At 38.9% G+C, this 17,338-nt stretch overlaps 1 protein-coding gene across 2 annotated transcripts; it reads left to right on the forward strand.

The window, feature by feature from the left end:
* Positions 1-673: 673 nt before the first annotated feature.
* On the forward strand, positions 674-16,230 carry rbm5 (RNA binding motif protein 5). 2 transcript variants are annotated; one of them, XM_081380924.1, is made up of 25 exons: positions 674-838; positions 1,437-1,474; positions 2,836-3,028; positions 3,112-3,267; positions 5,754-5,823; positions 6,411-6,484; positions 7,245-7,328; positions 8,677-8,737; positions 9,221-9,286; positions 9,468-9,628; positions 9,794-9,891; positions 9,997-10,084; positions 10,175-10,243; positions 10,334-10,403; positions 10,571-10,653; positions 11,581-11,692; positions 11,787-11,878; positions 11,967-12,131; positions 12,305-12,445; positions 12,530-12,601; positions 12,689-12,862; positions 12,972-13,046; positions 13,152-13,252; positions 15,461-15,590; positions 15,830-16,230. In XM_081380924.1, the coding sequence occupies exons 2-25, from the start codon at positions 1,458-1,460 to the stop codon at positions 15,953-15,955; spliced, it is 2,478 nt and encodes an 825-aa protein (XP_081237050.1). In that variant the 5' UTR covers positions 674-838; positions 1,437-1,457; the 3' UTR covers positions 15,956-16,230. The 2 variants fall into 2 exon arrangements, with proteins under 2 accessions (XP_081237050.1, XP_081237049.1); XM_081380923.1 differs by having other exon boundaries at positions 678-838; positions 1,437-1,498.
* Positions 16,231-17,338: the final 1,108 nt, after the last annotated feature.

The following is a 17,338-nucleotide window of genomic DNA, read 5'->3' on the forward strand; positions in this document are numbered from 1 at the left end:
TAATTTTGTTATCCACGTAGGCTATAAATTAAGAAAATTATTGAATTATCTTAAAGCACATTCTTAATAATATTCTTAATAAATATAAATATAAATATATTCGTAATAAAACATATTTTCGTTAGGCTTGTTATGCAAAAAGCACCATAAAACAACTTCTATTTTCAGTTAGTCAAAGAGTTCACAGAACGTTAGAGGAGGATGTCCAAAAATTTTGTATTTAAATAATTTTGTTATCAAAAAATATATGTGAAACCTAACAGCAAAAACGAGAAGAATAAATTATATTATAAATAATAATTTATATACTCCTAGACTAGTTAAATAGCTAATCTTCTGATCGAGTATGTCCGTATTTAAACAATCTTGATATAAACAACAACCAGCATTGCTTAAGCCTAGTCTACATTACATCAAAAACGAGAAGAATATATATTATATAATAAATTATGTACTTAAGGTTAAGGTAAGGTTAGTTAAGGTAAAACTTTATTATCCCACATGGGGAAATTTGTCTTGGGACAACTTCTAGGTTCTCAGTCAAGTTGTTTGTTAACCTTTGATCAAATGTCACAGATGGGCATTAGAGGAGGAGCGATCTACCAAAACGGCTGAAAGAAACTACATTTCCCATCATGCAACACCAACAACAACACGTCACCGTCCCATCTAAATGCATTCTGGGAAGGAGAAGCTTGTAGACCATTTTAGCTGCAGATGACATCGAATGATCTGGTTAAGAGTGTGATCTTTGGGAGAGAGGTGATCTGTTGGCAGTCATTGCACTTCTCAATATTTGAGAAATATTTCACTTCAGTGTTTCGTTGAAATATATTTGGTAAGTTTTCGTTGTTTCGTGGCGGTCTTTGCGCCTTTTTCAACGACAACACGACGACACAGTCTCCATTTTGATGTGCCTTCCTGTAGCTTACTGAACTTCTCACATAACGCAAATTAACACCACACGAACAAAAACTACTACCACAGGCTTTTAGCCATGTTATGTACCATTGAAATAGCATGTGTTTTCAACATATATTGGTAATACCGTGTTTTACGGGCATGTACTATGGTATTCTTTTAAGTACATTGAATTGCCATGTAAATACCGAGTTACTTAAAAATTGCATTCAGATATATATATATATAACTGAATGCAATTTTTATGAACGTATCGTAGTTTTTTACTTATAATAACAAGTGCTGTGATATTATCAAATGGGGATATTATGGTAACTGTTATGTAATTTACATGGTACTAAGAATATCATGGTACATGTAACTTACAATAGAAAACACAGTAGTACCATGTTACTTTATATAATTGAACCAAGAACCTATGTGTTTGTGGTTCTAACACAAGGCTTTGTCATTTCATATAATTTGTGTTTATTATGTGCAACACTATAACAATTTGTTCTGCACGTTTTTAACAGGCCTTGTATTGAGAAACGAAGATGGGTGCAGATAAACGGTCAGTGTTTTATGACTTGATGAGGTAAATATTCTCACAACTAGGGATGTGCCCGAAGCCCAAATCCACATCTGGAAAGGCACAAAAAATGAAAAACGCATCCTACGAAGCCCAGGAAGGGATATGGTTAGGCTTGCTGCGGTAGTCGGTTACATCAGATTTTACTTGTATGAAGATAGTAAGGAGAGATGACTGACAGGACCATGTCGGAGGATTTGGTGCGCAACAGATCCTAAGCATCATTGATGCATATTATCTTGTAAAATATGTGGTCAGTACTGCTGCTCCCTATATTCAAAGTATGCGTGATTGCGAATTGGAAAGCAAAAAGTGAGCCTGCATTCAAAAGCAATTTCAAAACCCCCATATTGATAGCGGCTCCATGATGCCCTCAAATTATAATGTAATTACTCAACTATAGAAATGAAAGCGAAACATACACTGCGCGGCTAACAAAAAAGTCGCTGTTTGGATTTGAATAGGCAAACGCTTAAGAGTATATGATTGGATCATTATTGCAATGATTGCCATGTTTCTACCATGTTATATGTTTGGCAACAGTTCTTCTGACCCTAATTGATGGAGTGTGTTGCTCTTCATTTCTTCAACAACCATGTAGGAAGATTCACCATGGTCATATTACAAGATGACAATGCCAAGATTCATCAGGCTCAAACTGTGAAAGAATGGTTGTGAGGGAGCATGAAGAATCATTTTCACACATGAATTGACACCTCTTGAGTCCAGACCTTAAATTCATTGAAAGTCTGGCATGTGCTGGAGGAGGCTTTACAGAGTGCTGGACTCTTACATTGTCAATACAAGATCTTGACCAAACATTTATACCTTTTGATGGAAATACATTTTGTGATTTTATTTCATTTTTATGATTACAATTTTGGTCAAGATCTTCTGTTGACAATTCTTCATGCTCCTCCTCAACCATACTTTCACAATTTGAGCCTGATGCATCTTGACAATGTCATCCTGGAGTATGGCCATGATGAGTCTTCCTACATGGTTGTTTAAGAAATGAAAAGCTACACTCCATCAATTAGGGTTAGAAGAACTGTTGCCAAACATATAACAAACTATAAATAACAAACTATAATAATCACTGCAATAATGATCCAAATCATAGACTCTTAAGCATTTGCCCATTTAAATCCAAACTGTGACTTTTTTTTATTTTATTTGCCAGGTGTTGTATTATCTTTTTCTTTCTTTCTTCAACATGTCCCTTTAGGGGCTCCGTAGAATGCGTCATTTCTTTTCCAAACCTAGTATTCGGCTTCGGACACATCCCTACTCACAAATTAAATTGAACGTCATAATATCATAATCTCTTGTTGTAACTCTAGGGTTAGCCGTACAGAACGCAGTGGCAGGTACGGCTCTGAACAGTCTCGCGACGACGACCGCAGGGACCGTCGAGATCGAGACGATCGCGGATACGACTCTCATCGCTGGAGTGATGATCGTCGTAGTAGTGACCGTTACGATGGTGAACGTGGTGACAGAGGTGATCGATATTGGAGCAGGGACAGTCCTGAGGTGAGGACTTGCCAATATGAATGCTTATTTGATGTTTTGACATAGAATAATGCTCACTTTACTAATTCTCATCCCTGTTATAGAGAGGAAGGAAACGGCGCAGCAGCGACGGGTCTGATGACGGACACCACTCGGATGGTGATTACTCTGAGCATGATTACAGAGGAGACCCAGCTGACGAGAAGGAGAGCAAGACCATCATGCTCCGGGGTCTGCCCATGAACACCACAGAGGCAGATGTAAGTCCTTTGTCTTTTTTCCCCAAACGGTCAGAAACAGGGTCTTATGAAGTTTTCATTGAAATAAAATCTTTAAAAAGCTGTAATTAATACAATCGTATAATGGAACATTTTTATTGAATATAGCCAATATTAAAATTATTTTTTTTGTCATACTATTAAGTATATTAAATATAAGTTAAATATAAGTAATTGTCAAAACATTTGGTAACTAAAAAGAATTTTACACAATTTTCACGATTTCAATTCAATTCTTGGGATTTGATTTCAATCTTGATTCAATATTGACTCTTTGGATAAATATTAGGTAGGCTACAGTAGATAGCCTACATGTTAATTTTTCTTAAGAAAAAATATATCTCACATAATGCTGTAAACATACAGAGAGCCCTGTCTCTGGTATTATTAAAGGTTAAAAATAACAAATTAAATTAAATATAATTTGGTTTTCATTATAATAACAATTGACACAAGTAAAAATATAATACAAATGTAATACGGTATAGTGCACATATTTAGCAAAATACTCTATAGCTATTTTTTCTAGTCAACTAACTCTTTTAAATGTCATTAAATGGCTTTCCTGAGGTAAATGTAACGTTCTGTGACATAATTGTTGTCCTGCAGTTTTATTGACCTCTTTCCGTGGCTGAAAAACACTGATTGATCGATATTATTTATGTAAGTTGTACTGTATCTTTAAATAAAAAGTAACAGATGATCGGTTTGCTTGAACTGAGGCGCTACAACGATCTGTCACGTCACATTTACAAGTGCCAAATAGGTATTTATTGTCTGAATTTCATAATAAAATGGACAGAACATGAGAGCTGAGAATTTTTTTCATATCAAAAGTAACCTGCTCTGTCTAGTAGTCTGTCGGTATCAGTGTCTTGCTCTGGGATTTTTCTCTGCGTGAGAAAATGGATGTGTGGCGTGAGAGCGTCTGAAAAGTGTCGATTGCGTGAGTCTCACGCTGAATGCGTAGAGTTGGCAGCCCTGCTTTTAGAAGGGGGATAAATTGTCGGCAGCGTTCCTCCTTCCGCCGTGCTTCTTCTCAATGTGAGGATTCATTACATTAGACTAGAGTGCGCACTGGGCCGCACGCACACAGCGCTTCTACAAGTGGGGATTGTTTACATCAGAGTGCGCACGTGTTTCGCGCAGCATATACGCAGTGTTTGTTTAAATGGTTGATGGAAAATAAGCTAATGCGCGTTCTATAAATATAAATTCTGATCTATTATTTTTCACTGTATTTTGAATTGTCCACGATAACAATATCGTGCATATTCATTACCGCGATTTATCGCATTACCGAATACTGGCACATGTCTAATCCCTTGTTGCCTCCTGCTAGTGACAGGGCTCCAGATGGGACCAAATGGTTGCATTTTGTGCCCTTTATTTATAAATTATTATTATTATTATTATTATTTTTTTTTATATATATACACGTTAAACCTGGAAGGGGCGCGTCACTGAATCCGGAATGTGTGGCAGGTCAATGAGTGTGAGGAGATTAGGGAATGGCCACTGTAAGTGTCTAATGTGTGGAGGGGGAGTGTCCTAGAAATAATCGAGTGCGCGTAAACGTCTGTGGGAAGGAGACGGAGACAAATGTCACAACCTGCTATGTGCGTCTGAGCAATGAGCAAGCAAACTGTTGACTCGCTCTTCCGACCTGCGGCTAGTGTGCCAGTGCCAGAGTCTACAGTGTCACAGTCGGATGATGATTCAGAGTCAGAGGTTTGTGTGGCGAAAAAGGCCCGAACCCACCATTTTCGGGAAGACTGGCTGCGAGAATTCAGCTGGTTGAGGTACTGTAAGGAGACGAACTCCATGAAGACGACTTACGTTGCAGTCGCTACTCCAGAACTGTGGGGAGCACGAAGTTTGCCGACAGTGCAGGCACTTAGCAGTTTAAACACAATACGCTAGTTAAACACAAGCTTAGCCTCAAGCATAGATTATGCCGAGACATCTAGTATTGTTTGTAACTGTGAAATGACAGAAAGGTTACTAAGCACTTGAATTATTGTAACAGAGTTTGTGGATCTGTTTTATACCTATTAATGACAACTGCTCTCTCTGGTTCAGCGACAGCGCCAACACAGATCTGTATGTTCGCTGTGATTGTGCTTGTCAAAGGTTTAATAGACACGGGTGAATTCTCATTTAGGAATAAGATCGAATGGGTGTTTGAATCGTTGGCAATCTTTTAACGATTAATCATGCAGCTCTAATAAATAGATTTAATAAATGTATGAAATAAGAGCAAAACTCAAATAAATTAAGTAAAATGAATTCTAACCAGCCTTTTCTAAATATTACAATAATTAGTTTATTAGAAATGCATCTTTAAAGGTTTTAGTTTTAATTATTATTTTTTTTACATTTTTTATCCAGGACTTCACTGTGAAAATCTAAATGACATTGGCTTGGTGTTTAACAAACTTGATCTGACTTCGCCTTGTAATCCACAGATTCGAGCAGCCATTGACCAGCTGGAGGGGCCAAAGCCGATGGACGTGAGGCTGATGAAAAAGAGAACAGGTGAGACTGATGTACCGCGGATCCTTCCCCTCCCAAACAAACCTGTGTCCGCTGGGCCAACCTGCTTCCGCTCAAACGCCTTTTGCCATAGCAACAAGTTATCTGACCAGGTTTACCCTTCAGGCTACTGAGTTTAGAAATTTGTTGCACATTAGATACATGTTTGGAGGTAAGTTTTTGTGTGGCGCAAAATTGGCAGAGTTTTATTTGTGCCAATTTAAGTTACATGAACGTAGAAGCAGTCATGTATCTTCTTTATCTTGTTTAAGTAAGTACACGCATATAAAATATCGTTCAAGTTTATCTGATGGCAGCATCTGTCTCATAAAGATTATTTTAAGATTCTATGTTTATGACTGTTTGCTTTTGATTATTGATTCAACCTACTTTATCATCGTTAGACCAACAGCTAGAATATTATAAGGTGCTGTTGCTATGGTAAAAGTTTCCAGGCAACCCCCCTACATCTCTTTGGCCTCTCTGGGTCAAGGGGGTCACGAAGCAGTTTGTGACAGAGTTTGAATGTTGTACAACTGAACCATTTAAACTAACACGCCTCCCGTCTGTATATCTGAATGCCTCTCTAGGTATAAGCCGAGGTTTCGCCTTCGTGGAGTTTTATCACTTGCAAGCTGCTACCCGATGGATGGAGACCAATCAGGTTGCTTCCTAATCACCAAGTCTAGCTTTTGCCCTGGGGAATAATGCAATTTGATTACAAAAAGACAAACTGAGGGAAAAAAGCAAAGTTGCTGCCCCAGCAGACTATATGGACAGAAATGGACCAGAGCTCTTGTTTTTGAAGGCAAGGTGTGACAAAAACATAGAAGAGCCATTTGATGGAAACACTGGCTTTTCTCCTAAGTCATGTTATTAACTTTTTACCAGAACTCTGTTAGCACGGGTAAAAAAAAAAAGTACTGATTTTTAAGAGGGAAAGCGATAAATAATACAGTTCAGATGTGACTTGATTGACTCAAATGGGTTTTAAACTAAAAATTGTCAGTGCATTGAAAAATGTGTTTTTCATAGTTGATATTTTTTTGTGTGAAGTTGTTCAAGTCTAGAAGTAGAAGTGAAGTGTGGTGCTATATTTAACATCCCATTTCATGGACCTCAGCATTAAAATATCTCGGCAGTTTTTAATAGTAATTAGTTCTTTTGTGCAGAGAAAGTAAATGCCTCGTCTAGAAAGTCCCCCCCCCCCCACCCACCCAATCCCGTTTAAGAAAGGAGTGCCTTTTTTTACACTCTGTTCCGGCCCCATCCGGACACTCGGGTCCCAAACACACACCATCTTACACATTAAACCCTCCCGGGCGATCCTCACCCTAAACCCTCGTGGCTAATGTGGTTGTTCTTGGGCTGAGATCAAGCCTTCGCAAGAGAGGAAATAACCAAACCCTTTCTTCCTTTTCCAGAAACTGCTGACCGTTCAAGGCAAGAGTGTTGCCGTGCACTACAGCAACAACCGGCACAAGTTTGAGGACTGGCTCTGCAACTCAGTAAGTTACATGGGCTCCCCAAAACTAAGGCCGGCTACACACTGGCTGCGTGGCGTTTCTGTTGGGTGTCAGCTGCATGGTGGCTGCGCGGCGTTTTCTGTGTCTTTGCACACCAGAAACGTGTCTTGACGCGGAGACAGTTGTGGAAGGCCTATACTTCATGTTAAACAAATATATAGCCTACTGATACAGCAAAGACAACGTCGGCAATATTGACGGCAAAATAGGATACAGAATATTTCGTTCTGCATTGACAGGTGCAATATTTGAAAATCGATAATTATTTATTATCTGCATTTATGTCAAAACCTAGAGACTTTCAAACATCAAAATGCCATTTATTAATATGTATTCATGTCAAAATGACATATAAACATCTTTTCCTATTCTGTTTAGCTTGGAAACGCTTCCAACACGCTTGCGTGTCGCGTGAAAAATAGTCGTTGGTTCTGTTTCTAGTATGCACGTGTTTTCGGCGTGGCTCGAGCCGCTCCTGAGACGTGCCTGTCACGCAGGCAGTGTGCAAGCTCTAACCTGTTAACATGGGAAATAAAAACGGACTCGCCACGCAGCTGACATGCTCACGTCACGCAGCCAGTGTGTAGCCGGCCTAAAGTTAAAATAGCTGTTTCATGATGATGATATTGTAATGGTCTCATTCAGGAATTTCATTGGATGTTAAAAAAATTAAACACAATATAAAGGATATATATTTCTCTACACTATCGTTCAGATGTTTGCCGTTTTTTTAACTACTTTTTTAATCAGAGATGCATTGAATTGATCAAAAGTGACAGTAAAGACATTTATAATGTTACAAAAGATTCATGTTTCAAATACATAAACTACAATAAAAACATCAGCAGCAAATCAGCATATTAGAATGATTTCTGAAGGATCATGTGACACTGAAGTCTTCAGCTTTGCCATCACATAAATAAATAAAAAATTTTAATATATTAAAATAGTAAGTAATTTTAAATTGGATTATTTCACAATATTACTGTTTATACTATATTTTTAATTTTTAAAAATGCAGCCCCGGTGAGCTTGAGACATGTTTTTCTAAAACATTAAGAAATCTTATTGACCCCTAACTTTTGAACGGTAGTGTGTGTGTGTGTATATAAGGTAAAGTTATTGTATATTATATATTTTTTTTTTTCCTATGAAGATTTTTTTTCGATGCAGGCATTAAAATAAATGAATATTGTAGAAAATAAGTGACTCAAGCTAAGATCTTAAATGGTGTCCGCCACGGTAAGTGTTCAAGCCACTGTAGTGTGCTTGTTACCTGATGCCACATAGCAGAAGTGTCAATTAAAACAATATGACCGGTTGCTTGCAGTGTGGCCTGTACAATTTCCGGAGAAGGCTGAAGTGCTTCAGGTGTGGCGCAGCTAAAGTGGGTAAGTAGATCCCGGAGAAGGAAACCGCTGTCTGCACCCATCCGGATGGTCCAGTCCAAACACTGTCATGTGTTTTTTTTGTTTTTTTTACTAGGATGTATGTGGAGTTTTGCCATCTACAGTTTTCTTAACTAAAACATGATAGTGATGAGTATTTATATCTCTCTCATAATTGCTGGTGTTTGCTTTTTTTTTTTTTTGTTAGTACCTGATATTATGGCATCTTTTCAGAGTTGTATGCTTGTTAGTCAAATCAGGCATCAAAAAATAACAAACAATAACCCCTTAATATTATCATTTACAGTATCTGCCTCACCAATGCCAATCATTTAAAAACAAAATACTCATTTTGGCCGATAACACTGTCACTGTAGGATTGATTCATGATGTGCCCAAAGCTTTTTATGGGAAAGTGATGTGGTTTGAATCAGAATACTGTGTTTAAAGAAACTCAATGTGCTTTTGTTCTTTGTTTATTTTCAGATTCTGAGTCCAGCAGCACCACAGGAACCACAGACACCCAACCCAGTGGAGATTACTATGGCGATAGTAAGGACATTTCCATTGAGTTAGGGATGCGTAATATCATTTGCATATCATCGGCCTCCAAAATTGCCCAATTTCTAGACTGACATTTAAATAGCAATGTTGGTTGATACTGGTATAACCACCAGTGTGATGTGCAGTACTTTTTTTGCATTCACATTGACATGTTTGCATGTTTTGACAGCAATCATCCTGAGGAACATCGCCCCTCAGTCCACTGTTGAAGCCATACTGTCGGCACTCGCCCCTTTCGCCAACCTCTCGCCTGGCAACATCCGCCTCATTAAGGACAAACAGACGGGCCAGAACAGAGGGTTTGCCTTCGTCCAACTTGCCTCTCCTTTGGTACATATTTTCTCCCTTCTTCAGTCTAAACAAATCTCTTTTGTTCTAAAGATCAAATGGTCTTTGTTCCTTTAAGTGAAACCAGTGTTTTTTGCAGTGCTGAAAGCTCTGATAAGTACTTTTGCATGATCTTAGCACATTCTGATGATGTTTGTGGTTTTGCAGGAAGCATCACAGCTCCTAACCATCCTACAAGGCTTACAGCCCCCTCTCAAGCTGGATGGGAAGACCATTGGAGTCGACTATGCCAAGAGTGCTCGAAAGTACGTACCTCTCACTCATATCCTCATGCTGTTATCTGTAGTTGTCTTGCTCAGAAGCTTGATTAATAATTCAGTTCACTAAAAAGCCTTTTTTCCCCTCCTCAGGGATCTGTTATTACCAGATGGGAACCGTGTTAGTGCCTTTTCGGTCGCCAGCACAGCCATTGCAGCTGCTCAGTGGTCCTCTAGTCAGGTATGAACAACTCTATAGTAACCATGCCTCAATGTTAAAGCAGAATTATGAATGCATGACTGATTTAATTGACTACATTTCACTTTACAGCCTCAGCAGAGCGTGGAGCCGACATCAGAATACAGCTACCTACAGGAGGGATATGTATCCTATTCACAGGTGAGCTGACTGCACCATCTGTGCTGTACATCATTTATGTGAATCATTTTTACATTGAAGTACCGAGCTAAGATGGGTTGTTGTGTTTAGGAGTACCAGGCGTACTATCAGCAGCAGGCTGGAGCTGTTGACCCTTCCCAGGCAAATGGCATACTTGGAGGTAACGTTTGCTTGGCTCTGTCTGTATCCAGTTTAATTTGAGAATCATAATGGGTGGTTAGAGGTTGACATTTTCCCAGATCAACATGATCTTTTGTATAAAAAGTAAAGGATTAGTGGTGCTTGCTGTTTACAACGTGAAAACCTGTGATGTGTTTTGATTTACAGCGGCTCCAGGTGTGAAGGTGCTTCCTGCTGCTACCGGAGTGGTGATCTCTCAGACTGCGCAGGTCTATCAACCTACTACTCAGGTAAAAAAAAATTATGCTACGAATTTGCTATTAATTTTTTTTTATGTATATATCAGTTGCTAACCAGGCAGCCCGGACCCACTAGCAGCCTTTCCAAAGGGGGCTGCGAAATCAACTAAAATGATTTAAAATAGGCGAAGCAAGCTTTGAAATAAGTTTAAATGGCTAAAAAAAATCTGTAACTTTTAATCATTTTTATTTACTTTTTTTTTTTTTTTTTTTTTTTTTTTTTTTAATCTATCCAGTCCTTGGATTAGTATCAAGTTTATCAACCTGGATATATGAGGGAATTTTAAAGTGTGATTTCTAGGCATGGAAAAAGTCATGGATATAAATAAAAATTCATGGTATTTTTTTATGAGAATACATTTCTTGGTATGTCAACCTGAAAGATATTTTATTGGGTTGAAATTCCTATTTGTGAGAAATATTTGTAGAAAACCCAAGTAATCACAAACCACTAGAAAAACCATTGTTATTGAAACTTCTATAATTAAATTAAATTATTTATAATTATTTTATTAGGGCAATTAGGACATTTAATTAGCTTTTATAAATGTGCTTAAAAAAACATTGCTGGTGTGCATCTTGAGACAAAACAATGTCACTGACATATTTTAAGATCAATGCAGGGTGCTTTCAGTTAAAACATCTCAAACATGCATTTTAGTCTGGGCCTTGCCTGTGAAACTGGTCATTAATGCCTGTAATTAAATGTAGTCTCTAATTTATTTAATTTTTTAATGTGTTGCCATTCCTAGTTTCTATAAATAAATAAAGTTTGAGAACAAGCAGCTTTGTCATTACAGCAAAATTACCAGAAATATCGCTGGTATCCTTCAAATATTGTCTTTGACAATGGGGGGGCCTCGGAGTAAAAAAGGTGGATCTAATGTAATGATCGTTCTGATGTCATTTTCTTGTCAGATGTTACAGATTGATGGCAAAGCCCAACCCATCACAGCCGCTTCCACCATTTCCACCGCAGCAGTCTCAGCAACCAGCACAGCAACCGCTACCTCTCAGGAAAACCAAGCCAGTAAGATCAATCATTAAATTCACACCATTCTATAAGACAGACATGATGCTACAGGTCGTTTCTGATTCTTCTGCCATTTTCCCATGTCCTCTAGCTGTCCCAGACACTTCATCATATCAGTACGATGAGTCGTCTGGGTATTATTACGACCCCAGCACTGGCCTGTACTATGACGCCAACACGCATGTATGTGTCCCATGCTTTTTTTGGCAAGATAATGCTGTATTTCATCTGAAAACTTGTAGAGGGTTCTAAACGTTGTTTCTGTCTGTAGTACTATTACAACTCCCAGACTCAGCAGTATCTGTACTGGGACGGGGAGAAGCAGGCCTACGTGCCGGCGGTGGACGCCAACAATGCGGCTCAGAACGCTGCCTCCACTCCTCAGAAAGAGGGCAAAGAGAAGAAAGAGAAACCTAAGAGCAAAACGGCTCAGCAGGTAATAAAAGTTTGCCAACCCTCTCAGAATACCATCATTTTAGCAATGTCCTCGCAACTATTTGACACCCTAACAACACGCCAGCGAGTTTCGCATCAGCATTATGTTTGAAAAATCTAGTTTGATTTCAGTCCTTCACTAGTGCTAAAAATCCCTCTATCTCTGTGCGTCAGATTGCGAAGGACATGGAGCGCTGGGCCAAGAGTCTGAACAAACAGAAAGAAAACTTCAAGGGCAGCTTCCAGCCCATCAGTCAGGAGGAGAGGAAGGAGGCGGCGGCGGCTGATGCTGGTTTCACACTCTTCGAGAAGAAGGTATTGTTGAAGACGCATTGCATTCTCTGATGATGATGGTGTGGTTTTGTCATAATTCATACGGTGTTTTTCTTTGCACATTAGCAGGCAGGGGCACTGGAGAGGCTTGTAACAGAGGCGTCCAAAGCAACAGAAGAAGAGAGCTCCTCATCAAAGGTGCCAAATGCACCGCACCACTACAAAACATGTCAGATTATCAAGTCGGGTGAGCTCATTTGTTCACCTCCCTTTGCTGCGCCACAGGTGGGGCTGGTGGCGGCGTACAGCGGCGACAGTGAGCCGGAGGAGTGCATGGAGGGAGATGACAGGGAGGACAAGTTGACCGACTGGAAGAAGATGGCGTGCCTGCTGTGCCGGAGGCAGTTCCCCAATAAAGAAGGTCTGATCCGCCATCAGCAGCTCTCAGACCTGCACAAGGTAATTACTCAGGGCCATTTACCGAGTCTTTATAATCGTTTCTGTTGCTTCTGAAAATATGAAAATCGACTTCGCCGTGTTTATATAATCATATGTCTGTGTTTTCCAGCAAAACTTGGAGGTTCTCAGGAGATCCAAACTGAGCGAAGCAGAACTGGAAGAGTTGGAGAGGAAAGAGACAGAGGTGTGAAACCTCATTACAAATACACGCCGCCGAAACTTCCTTCTTTTAAAGAGTATTTCTTGGAATTTGCTGACACGCATGTCCCTTTTACCTTGTTCTGAACAGATGAAGTACAGAGACAGGGCAGCTGAGAGACGAGAGAAATACGGTATCCCTGAACCCCCTGCACCCAAGAAAAGGAAATTTACCCAGCCAACACCTGTAGTGTAAGTTTAAGTGTTTTATTTGATCACAATGGCCCTCATTTATCAATCTTGCGTAGAAACGGGCGTATATATTGGCGTAAGATTATGCTTACACTCTTCTCATCGCCTGATTTATGAAGCTGTGCGTACCTTTGAAATTCTGGTGTACGCAATACCTTCCCTTGATAAATGCCGCGGCTGAAATCGATCGTCATTAGAATAACACGCCCCTATATATTCAAGTCTCCGCTTCCCCCACGCCCTCATTTTACGCCATGGACACACGGAAGACGGCAAAGAAGAGAAACTTCTTTGAGAAAGAGAAAGCGAAACCAGGGAAGTGGAAAGAAACAAAATTGATTTCTAGATTTTTATTATTAATGACGCTTATTGTTATTTAGAAGAAGAATGTCGTTATTATTATTATTTGTATTATTATTATTATTTAAAATAAGAAGAATGACATTTTTATTATTTTGTCAGTCTGAATTATTTTTTTGGTCATTGAAAGCCTTTCATTACTAAACCCAGTCCGTGCACACCTGCCGGGCCTAACCCTGGCCTAACCATCGTTTCAAAGGATGGTACAACGGCGAGCGCGTCGAGTATAAACGCCTCGTCCGTTTGGGGAGGTGCGCGCGCAGTCTGCGGAGACTCGCGCTGCGGAGCCAGGCGAAAGTATGTAAGGCTTGAAACGTCAGGTATGCGCACAGTCTCGCAACTTAAGGAATACATATGCTAGGGGTGGGCGATATGGCAAAAATATCATATCACGATTTTTTTCAGGAAAATCACGATTAACGATTTTATCACGATTCTTTTTATGTTGGTTTTACTATTTTGTGACTTAGCATTACAGCCAATCTAATGTCCATATTCTAAAAACAAAACCTTAGGTAACAAAATAAAAAATTAATTAAAAAAAATGGCAGACAGGGGCAAAGATAAAAATATTTGTCATTATTTTCTTTGTTATTAAATATTAAGATCACAGATACACATTACACATACACAACTTAATATACAAATTAAATAGGCTAAACAGTGCTTTATATTTTCAGCTACAGTAGGTGTATTTAACAGCAGCATTGAAGAAAGTAATTAAATGAACAAATATGAAAGTAAAACAAAACAGACTTCACTGTATAAATTAAACATTGATACTTATTAAAGCTACTATTAAAGTTATCAGTCAAGAGCAATGAGTGATTTTCTCTTTGCATTTTGTTGTTTTATTAACATTAAAGGATATCCCTTTAAGGACAAGCGGCAGCGTGTTTACTATTGCTACTGTCTCTTTAAGAGTTGCGCGCGACGCGTCTAATATACACGCATTAGACAAGCAGATTTTCTCTCAATTTTCTCAAGTTTGCTTTCACTTTAGACATAAACGACTTTATGTAAACCTTGTGTGTATTTGACAGTATAAGCACAATAAGACTCGAAAGATAACTTAGTCCAGTATCCAGGCGCTGGTAGACAGGCTTTTAGTGCGTGAGCTTCACATACGCGCTGAGGAACACACATGTTAGAGCAGCGCATCAGCACGCGAATTAAATGTTTAACCGACAAGGCATTAAAGCACATGCAAATTATGAACTTTTGTGAACTGCAGTGTCCCGTTCCGCTGCGTTAACATTTTATGTGAATATACGTCGCGTTGTTCAGTATGTTGGGACAGAGGCGCCAGAACAGATATAGGCTAATGCACGATTCTACGATATTTCTTCAAAAGCAGATCGTGGAGACATTTTAATCGCCCACGATCAAAAATCGTCATATCGCACACCCCTAACATATGCCTACAATTCAAATGCTTTGGTAAATTCACACAAATTAAACATTGAAGTCCATGTTGCACAAAAATAAACACTGAAGTTTATAATTACTATGTTGTTGTTTTTTTTACAGTGGGTCATAATATATTATATCTTTTAGTTTGTCAGTGCGTTTTGTGGTGTTAGGAATTGTTTTTCTGCGCATTCCCGCACTCAAAACGTGCGTACACCACCTCTTGAGCTGGCGTAGGATTTGAGCGTGCCGTACGCCAACGTCCATATTGATAAATCTCAAAGTCACCGTGGTTTTGGGTGTACGCCAGGTGTACGCTGGAAATGTGGTGTACGCACTTTTGATAAATGAGGGCCAATGTGTTTTGTGAGGTGTTAATATGACAATACAAGTGCATTATCAATGTTAAGTTGCACGTTGCACCATTCGATTTTGCAGAAATTACGAACAGCCCACAAAGGACGGATTGAACAGCGATAATATCGGCAATAAGATGCTGCAGGCCATGGGCTGGAAGGAAGGCAAAGGTCTGGGTAGAAACCAGCAGGGCATCACAACACCTATTGAGGTATGACTCATTCTACCTGTCATGTTATCATGCTACATTTTAAATCTTAAAAATGTCGTATATGATTAGCAGGAATGTATTTGTGAATGTAGGTGTTGAGTGATCGTTTATGAAAAACATGCACGCATGGTCTAACATTTAAAATTTGGCAAGCACTAATTAAAGCATTTCCTTTGTCATGACTTTGTCAACTCGCGCTCCATACAAGGTTAACTTTGAACCCTGTTCTCTGCCTGCAGGCTCAGTTGAGAACGAAGGGAGCCGGTCTGGGAACTAAAGGAAGCAGCTACAGCCTCTCAGCCTCAGATACCTACAAGGATGCAGTCCGGAAAGCCATGTTTGCACGCTTCACAGAAATTGAGTGAATGAGGATCTGTTATGTCAGTTTGGCAAAGAAAAATATTTGTGACTTTCATCCTCTGTGCCGAGGAGTGTCATGTATTTATTTTGACTTCTGAAACTCTCTTGATGAACATAAGATATGTGACTAGAAGAATGTGTACATAATGTACAAAGTCCTAGAGAAATGTGAAGAACGAGTTTTTGGTTATTTGCTTTTTCCAAAATAGATCTTGAACTGTGTAAAGTTTATATATGATCTCATTTTTGTACATAAGAAAAAATAAATGAGACGACCTGATTTGAATTTGAGTGCTTTTTTTTTATTTGTTTCACAGAAAACTGGTTGAATCTTCTTTAATGAGATTAGGTTGGGTTGTTTGGTTTGAGACCCATCAAATATTTACAAGGCACATCTGAAGTGTATTGTGTGCTGAAAGCTAAAAAATATAATTCTGTAGGGAATGGTTTCATTTAACACAACACCTTTCACTACTATAGGCATGCCAGAGTTTGTGAAAGTGATGCTCTGTCATGCTACCAAAAGTTGAGAATGTTTTGTTTTCATTGCAAATATCTCTTGTTGACCAAAGAATGCCATCTGCATTATTAATTTAGCAGATTCTGTCCCAATCGACTTGCAAGCTGGCCTAGTCGTGCTTCTTTGAATCCCAAAAGCTGTATTCTGGGTAAAAAAGAAAAAACCCTTGGTTTTTGACTTTTTCATTTATTTTATTTTTTACTTCATCGGAATGGTACTAAACTTGGTAAAGGTTTTGGCACTTGCTGTGTGGACACACACACACACACACAAAATCATGGACATGATTCGAAAAGGTTAATCCGTGTATCATTCGTTCAATCGTTTTTTGATTTAATATTGAAAGTAGAAAAATGAGAAAACAGTTCCTTTTTCGATTTTTCATTTTTTCCAAAAAACGAAAAACAAGAATTCAGCTTGATTTTTCGTTTTTCGTTCTGAGGTAGCAAAATTAATAAACAGCTGGAAAATTCGATTTCTACACGTGGGCGGGAATGAAACGCCCCTTTCTTCTGATTTGTCAGCCGAAGATCAAACTGTCCCGTCATCAGTTCTTCCTCAGTTCTGCACTGCAGAATAAGACTCCTCCGTTGTGTGGATTCTTAACGCGTTTATTGCAACTTTTTCATGTTTTCCATCAACGAGACTAATGAATGGCTCGACACAACCCGTACTGGGGAATAGACTAGACGGGGCTTTCTTCTTTGTAGACCAGAGTTCTCAAGTGCCAGGGGTTTGCTATTTTCATATTTTCCGAACTGTACTTTTTTTATCATGAACCACGCTGAGTTTTATTCCTAAGTGACTATATAATACATTTTACTTCAAATAATCTAAATGTTGACTTTGAAAAGTAGGCGCGTCCGAA

The sequence above is a fragment of the Scardinius erythrophthalmus genome (genome assembly GCF_964197995.2).
Source record: "Scardinius erythrophthalmus genome assembly, chromosome: 12".
Lineage (NCBI taxonomy): Eukaryota > Metazoa > Chordata > Actinopteri > Cypriniformes > Leuciscidae > Scardinius > Scardinius erythrophthalmus.